Below are 8063 nucleotides of genomic sequence, written 5' to 3'. Positions count from 1 at the left end.
CACAACACCAAGTTATAGCCTAACAGGTTTACTTGGAAGCACTAGCTTTCTGAGCGCTGTCTTTCATCAGGTGGTTGTGGAGTATAAGTTCGTAAGGTACAGAATTTATAGCAAAAGTTTCCAGTGTGATGTAACTGAAATCATGTATTGATAAAAGACCTGGATTGTTTGTTAAGTCTCTCACCTTTTAGAATGAACATGTTGGTTTTAGTTCTCTCATTTGTGAATCGCAGTATTTTTTTAAAGTTACATTCTCAAGTGAACGTTAACAATTGGTACCATGTCGGCCCAATACCTTTTTCAATACATAATTTCAGTTACGTCACACTGTAACCTTTTGCTATAAACTCTGTGTCTTACGATCTTATACTCCACAACCCCCTGATGAAGGAGCAGCGCACCAAAAGCCAGTGATTCCAAATAAACCTGTTGGGCTACAACCTGGTGTTGTGTGATTTATAACTTTGTGCAACCTGGTCCAACACCGGCATCTCCACATCGAACAATGTGAACTGTGCTCCATCTCTGACTTCGCCTGCGGACAAATAAAGCTGCCAAACGTCAATGTTCGTTTAAAGTCCCTGTAAAACCCCGTTGTCTGGTGAATAATTTCATCGAGTTCCTTTCTCTTGCGGTCACCTGAAATGAAGTTCAAGGTGCTTGAAGCTGATTGGTTGAATTGAAGAACAAAGGCGTTTGAAACTCATTGGTTGCCACCTGATGCCTTTGTCAACAATGAACCAATGGGCAGAGATCCGGAAATGTTAGCAATTCTTGAGTGAAATTATTTTAGCTTCGCCCACTTCTGCTCACATTCAGTGTGATCTCTCTTTAACAATGTCGCCAGGATCAATATGTTTATTCCTCGCAGCTGCAGCTGTTCTAACGGGTAGGTTTGATACTTTCAGGATCTTTCTGCTTCAGATCAGCAGCGGCAATTACATTTAACCCGCAGTTCATTCAACACAGAGGGCACCGATACGTCCTCTCCAAATGAAAATATTCATGTGGAGCCAAACTTTTCCAACCCCAGCACTGTTTGGGATGAGTTAGCGAACGTCCCCGGGTGAAAGTCAATGGAGGAGTTAGGCTGGGAGTTAAGCAGGGCTGGACCCATTCAGATACTTTGACAGAGTTGAGAGCTTTAAACTCACGTACGGTCTGCAGTTTTCCCTTCGGGATCGGGAACGAAACGGAAAATGACCTTGTTAGACGGTGTGATCTGTTTATTGAAGGAGGTTTTATTTAATCTGTCAAAGCCGTTTGCCAACACATCTGCTGAGTTGCATTAAATTAATTCCTGTTTATCTTCCCTAACTTATTTCTCAGGTAATTGTTCAAGGTGACAGGATGACTGTGGCATAAGAATAATGAAGTGTTTTCTGTAATTTCTGGATTCTCCTGGAGTCTCTAACTTCAAGTGCTGATCTTGCTAATGCTGACCTTTGCGACATAACCTGTATGCCTCTGTCTAAGTTTGTTCTTCCCATTCGATGACCTGTAAATCCTTTCTTACTATGATCTGCCTATACCGCTCGTAAACAAAGCTTTTCACTGCGCTGAAGAGCACGTGTGAATAAGTCGATCAATTAACCAGTCAAATAAATTGTTCAATCAATTTTGCAGGACTTGGTCGAGGAGATTCTGTCTCACAGACACCGGCTTCGATCGCAGTGAATGAGGGGGACAGTGTCCAGTTGTCCTGTAATTATACTACAACAAGCAGCACTCCGGGCCTTTACTGGTACCGTCAACATTCCAGTGGCTCCATGGAGTTTCTGCTAAAGAGAAACAAATTTGACGGGAACGCAGAGAAGTTTCACGGAGACCGGTTATCCTCAGAACTCGACCATGTGAACAGCACCATCAAGCTGAAAGTGGTGAAAACAGAACTGGCAGACTCTGCAGTGTACAACTGCGCACTGAGCCCCACGGAGTCTCAGTACTGGGCTGACCCTGTACAAAAACTGTCAGGGAGTCACTGAACATGACATGAACGGTGAGATCAGGAGAGGATCTGAAAGGGTTCGCAAATTCACGGTGATATCTGATAGTTTTGATTTGAATACAAAACTTTATTCGTTATAAATATATTATTGAAATAAACTAAAACTGTCAGTTTTAGTGAATGAAAAGTGAACTCATGGTTTCATGTCTTTTGAAATGTAACAAAGTGCTCTGCGTTTACAACTATGAGCGATGTAGAAAATACAGCAGCTCGTTACTTTGGGCGGCACGGTGGCACAACGGTCGGCACTGCTGCCTCACAGCACCAGAGACCCGGGTTCAATTCCCGCCTCAGGCGACTGACTGTGTGGAGTTTGCACTTTCGCAAAGTCACAAAGATGGCATGCTAAATTGCCCGTAGTGTTAGGTAAATGTAGGGTAATGGGTGGGTTGCGCCTCGACGGGTCGGTGTGGACTTGTTGGGCCGAAGGACCTGTTTCCACACTGTAAGTAATCTAATCAGTTACATCCAACAAAATCAGTGCTGTTAGCATTTTTGACTCAGCGACACTGAAAGAATATATTCAAGGTGAGATGGTGATTTACTTTGAGAGAAATTTACATGTAGTATTGTAATCCCGATGTTTGGAATTTTCAAATCGATTTAGTTTATTCTTGGATATATAACTCTTCTAGGACTCTGCTCATCTAACGGTCTGGACACTTATCAGTGACTGCAGTGAGGTTTCCCTTGTGGGTCAGTAAACAAATGGACTGACACTGATTCAAAAACGGGGGTTGCTGGAAAAGCTCAGCAGGTCTGGTGGCAACTGTGCAGAGAAATCAAAGTTTACATTTTGTGTCCCGTGTCCCGTGCCCCTTCCTCAGAACTGAAACAACATTTTCAATACAGCCCTATTTGAAGACATTACTTGACTGGTGTTGAGAGGAGCACTACCATGCATCCATGGTCCACCTGTATCACCGGACACTGCCCTTGAACCAGCTGCTGAGGGGTTGAAACTGTCGTACACCTCCTGAGGGAAATTAGCCTTTGCCAAGTAAGTTTGGAGGAAAATACAATGGTTTTTGTTGAGGTTCCTCCTGGGCAGCTCCATGTAGTCTACAGTCCGTTCCCTAGGAAAGACACCTTTACAAGCATCAACTACATCTTGAGGACCATTGAAAAAACATTGAAAGACTCTCTTTGACCTGCCCGAGCGTTGTTCGTCTTCCAGAACAAGGAGTTAACCCCAATCGAGTGTTTGGATTGGTGGTGCTGGAAGAGCACAGCAACTGCTGTGCTCTTCCAGCACCACCAATCCAAATTTTTTCGGATGCTGCCTGAACTGCTGTGCTCTTCCTGCACCACCAATCCAAAATCTGGTTTCCAGCACCTGCAGTCATTGTTTTTATCTATCCAATCGAGTGTTGCAGGTTGACATATTCCAATGACCAGGACTTTATGCTGAGGTCCACATCAAAGTTTGGGGCAGCTACTGCCAACACAGAGTGGGGAAAGACCACCGTCTGAGGCCTTCCTGTTGAAGGTAAATGGGGTTCAATTCAAATATTGGACTCTCTTAGTGTGTCAAAAATATATAAATAAAAGTAATGCTTGTGCAAAAGAGATCTTTGGTTTTGTGGAGGATCAAACTCGAACGTTCTTTGTGTTTACTTGATATGCAACTGTGCAGAACTGAGCAGTTTTTTTTTTTGGTTGAATGTATATCCACAAAGAGATTTGTTTTATGAATAAACTATATTTTTTGAGATTAAAAGAAGTTTAACCGAGGCATGATTGTTGCTTATGGAAAACTTCACCCAATACCCTGCTGTGGCGACTTGAGATAAAGTCAAAAGTGTGGCACTGGAAAATCGCAGCAGATCCAAGCATCCAAGGATCAGGAGAGTCGATGTTTTGAGCTTAAGCTCTTCGTCAGGAATGATGCAGTCCTCACTTTCTCCCTCCGACTTTGAAATAAAGTCAATCATAACAATTTTTCAAGGTCTCTGCAAAGACTGCTTTGTGTTCACACAAAAAATGAAGTTAAATCATAAAGTGCATAGGAATGGTACGATGATGCAATCGTTGAGAAATGTGAAATAAAATCAGAAACAGCGACTGAGCTTCAACAGATCTGGCAATATATCTGTCAAGAGAGAAATAGTGTTAACTTTTCGAGTCTGATATGACTCCTGTACAGAACGTTTCATTTGAGCGACGTGTTCTCAGCTTTTGTCACAATGGTTGAGAGAATGCACTGTTAACACCAATATTTCCCATGCTACTGAGGTGCACTGGTGAAAATCGATTCTGTATAACGTGATCTCCCAATATTCAGTGTACAGGTGCAAACTGAAAGCCAATGGCATGACATTGACAATCCCAATTTTATTGTTCCTTTCACCAGTCTAAACTGTCTGTCTCTGAAAGGACTGTATTTTACTCTTTCAGGTCTAACCCCAACTTTGTTATCAAATCTTTCGATAAAGATAGTGCCAGCGTTGTCTGGTGCACCCTTATGTATTGTGTGGAGGACCAATGCAATTTGCAGAGAATTCTTCCCATCCTCCCCATGCACCTCCCCACATCCAGACACCAAACCATTGTTGCCAAAACTGTCACCTCCCTCATCTCTGGAGACTAACCCCCCTCACGGTTTCCACCCGGATAGCCTCCCAACTCCCGACATCCAGCTTTTATCTGCTTCACAAAATCCACAAACCAAACTTCCCAAGTAGGACCATCGGATCAGACTCTTCCTGCGCATACCAAGTTAATTTCCTCATACCTTGACTCCATCTTCTGTCAACTTGTCCAGACCTTTCCAACCAACATCCATGATTCCACTAATGCCCTCTGCTATAATGACGATTTCCAGTTCATTCATGTCCAATCTCTCTATACCTCCATTTGCCATAAGGATGATCTGAGAGCCTTCGGCTTCTCTCTCGACCACATGCCTGAATAATTTCCATCCATCACCACTCTCCTCTGCTTGGCTGCAAGTTTTGTCTCACTGAACAACTTCTCCTTTAATTTATCTCACTTCTGCCAAGTGAAATGAGTGGCTATGGGCCCCGCATGGGTCCCAGTCGCGCCTGCCTCTTTGTGATGTACTTGGAATAATCCTTATTCCAGTCCCACACTGGCCCAGATGTACAAATGTCACTTCGATACATCAACGGCTCCTTATGGGCGGCACAGTGGTTAGCACTGCTGCCTCACAGTGCCAGAGACCTGGGTTCAATTCCCGCCTCAGGCAACTGTCTGTGTGTAGTTTGCACATTCTCCCTGTGTCTGTGTGGGTTTCCTCCCACAGTCCAAAAATGTGCAGGTTAGGTGAATTGCCCATGCTAAACTGCCTGTAGTGTTAGGTGAAGGGGTAAATGTAGGGGGATGGGCTGCTGTTCGGAGGGTCAGTGTGGACTTGTTGGGTTGAAGGGCCTGTTTCCACAGTGTAAGTAATCTAATCTAATCAAAGTACCACTTCGTGCTCCAGCCTGGATCTTGAGAAATTTGATAATTCTGCTTTCAATTTACACACCTCTATAACTTTCACATCATCCATTTCCTTTCCTTCCCTTGACCTCTCCAATTCCATTTCAGAAAATAACCTGCACACTGTCATTCACTACAAAACCAGTGACTCACATAGCTACCTTCACCTCAGCTCTTCGCACACCGCGTCCTGTTAGGAGTCCATTCCATTCTCCCAGTTCCTTCACCAGCGTCGTATCTCATTGGAAGATGCCACCTTTGTAAACAACGCTACTGACATGGTTTTCTTCTTCCATTACCGCAATTTTCCACTTATAGTGGTTGACAGGACTCCCGACTTTTCAGCCGTGTTTTTTTCTTGCTCCTTCTCATCACTCACAATAGCATGATTGGGCCCCCTTCTCATCCAAAATTCTTTTCATTCAAAGGATCAATCTCCTCCACTTCAGTAGAACACCACTAACAAGAACACATCTTCCTCTCACTCCCCATCTGAATTTTGACTGATTGACTGATTGTCAAAAGGTACTGAGATACAATAAAAAGCTTGGTTTACGAGCAGTACCAGCATATCACAGTAAGCACAGATGTACAGATCAAAAAGACTTAGACAGAGGCATACAAGTTACCTTGAACACAGCATGCGCTGTGTAAGATCAGCATTAGTAGGATCTGCATTATTTCAGGTTAGAGAGTCACAGAGTCATAGAGAGGTCCGGCCTGGAAACAGACCCTGTAATCCAACTTGTCCATGCCGACCAGATAGCCCTACCCAATCTGGTCCCACTTGCCAGCACCTGGCCCATATCCCTCCAAATCCTTCCTATTCATATGCCCATCCTGTTGCCGTTTAAATGTTGCAATTGTACCAGCCTCCATCACTTCCTCTGGCAGCTCATTCTAAACACTTCTCTTTTATATCTTTCCCCTCTCACCTTAAACCTATGTCTTCTAGTTCTGGATTCCCCACCCCAGGGAAAAGACTATGTCTATTTATCCTATCCATGCCCCTCATGATTTTATAAACCTCTATCAGGTCACGCCTCAGCCCCTGCGCTCCAGGAAAAACAAGCCCAGCCTATTCAACCTCTCCCTGTAGCTCAAATCCTCCAATTCTGGCAACATCCTGTAAATGTTTTTGAACCCTTTCACGTTTTGCAACATCTTTCTGATAGGAAGGAAACCAGAATTACATGCAATATTCCACAGTGGCCTAACCAATGTCCTGCCAACTCCTGTACTCAATATAGAAAAGCATCCAAACGCCTTCTTCACTATCCTATCTTCCTGCAAATCCATATTCAAGGAGCTATGAACCTGCACTCCAAGGTCTCTTCGTTCAGCAACACTGCCTCAGACCTTACCATTAAGTGTATAAGTCCTGCTAAGATTTGCTTTCCTAGAATGCAGCACCTTGCATTTATTCGAATTAAACTCTATCTGCCACTTCTCAGTCCATTTCATCCATCAGTCTAATAATGACCGGGAAGAAGCTGTTCCTGAACCAGCTGGCGGGTGCATTCAGGCTTCTCTATCTTCTGCCTGATGGAAGTGGTTGTAGAAGTTAATTACTGGGGTGTATTGTGCCATTGATGATGTTCAATATAGTTTATGGATGGAAAGTTGGCCTCCATGATGTTCTGGACTGTGCACTTCACCTTCTGTAGTTTCTTATGATCCTGGGCAGAGCAGTTGCCATACCAGACCATTATGCACCCGGGCATAAGGTTCTCGGTCGACGTAGGTAATGGTTTTTATGGGATATGCCAGATTTCCTAAGTTGCCTGAGGCAGAAAAGGCATGGTCGTGGCTTCTTGACTGTCGCAGCCACATGGGAAACCCAGTAGAGGATGTCTGTTATCATCTCTCTGAGGAACCTGACACTCTCCACCCTCTCAACATCAGTTCTGTTGATGTAAATGGAGGCATGTTCTGCCCGTTTTTTTCTGAAGTCAATGGTCATTTCTTTAGTTTTGTTGACATTGAGAGAAAGGTTGTTCTCATTGCACCATAAGCCTTCTATCTCCCTTTTGCATTTTGACTCATCATTGTTAGATATCCGTTGCACTATTGTTTTGTTGTCCATGAATTATGGACGGCGTTGGTTTGGCAACATAGTTGTGGTGCACAGGGAGTATACCAGGGGACTGAGGACGCATCCTTGGAAGGTGGCTCCAGTGTTGAGTTGTTATTGTAGATGAGTTTCAGCTACCTATAATCATGGATTTCAGCCAGTGGGTCAGAAAGCCGAAGATCCAGATGTGGAGGGTGGAGCCAAGACCTAGGTCGCGGAGATTTAGGAACATTTCAGAGGGGTGTTTGAAGGTGGAGCATCAATCAATGTGCAGGAGTTGGACGTAAGAATTTTTGTTGTCCAGATGTTCTAGGGATGAGTGCCGGGCTCGGAAGATAGCATATGCTGTGGACCTGTTGAACCAGTAGGCAAATTGTGGGGGATCAAGTCAGCCTGGGAGACTGGGCTCGATGTGGGCCATGACCAGCCTCTGGAAGCACTTCATGATTATTGCGGTCAGAACCACTGGGCAGTCGTCATTCAGGCACATTGCATGTGTTTTCTTAGGTACGGGGATTATGGTGGCCTTCTTAAAGT

The 8063-nt window shown here is 44.2% G+C and overlaps 1 gene segment (V, D, J or C); it reads left to right on the top strand.

The window, feature by feature from the left end:
• Nucleotides 1-781: 781 nt before the first annotated feature.
• On the top strand, nucleotides 782-2134 carry LOC122543604 (T cell receptor alpha variable 19-like). The segment is given in 2 exon segments: nucleotides 782-889; nucleotides 1627-2134. Coding segments are annotated over 2 exon segments (411 nt in total).
• Nucleotides 2135-8063: the final 5929 nt, after the last annotated feature.

The sequence above is a fragment of the Chiloscyllium plagiosum genome, unplaced genomic scaffold (genome assembly GCF_037043375.1).
Source record: "Chiloscyllium plagiosum isolate Xiang-an unplaced genomic scaffold, Cpla_swu_hap1 HiC_scaffold_27, whole genome shotgun sequence".
Classification (NCBI taxonomy): Eukaryota; Metazoa; Chordata; class Chondrichthyes; order Orectolobiformes; family Hemiscylliidae; genus Chiloscyllium; species Chiloscyllium plagiosum.
Note: the sequence above shows the minus strand (reverse complement) of the source record. Positions and strands in the feature narration are given on the sequence as shown.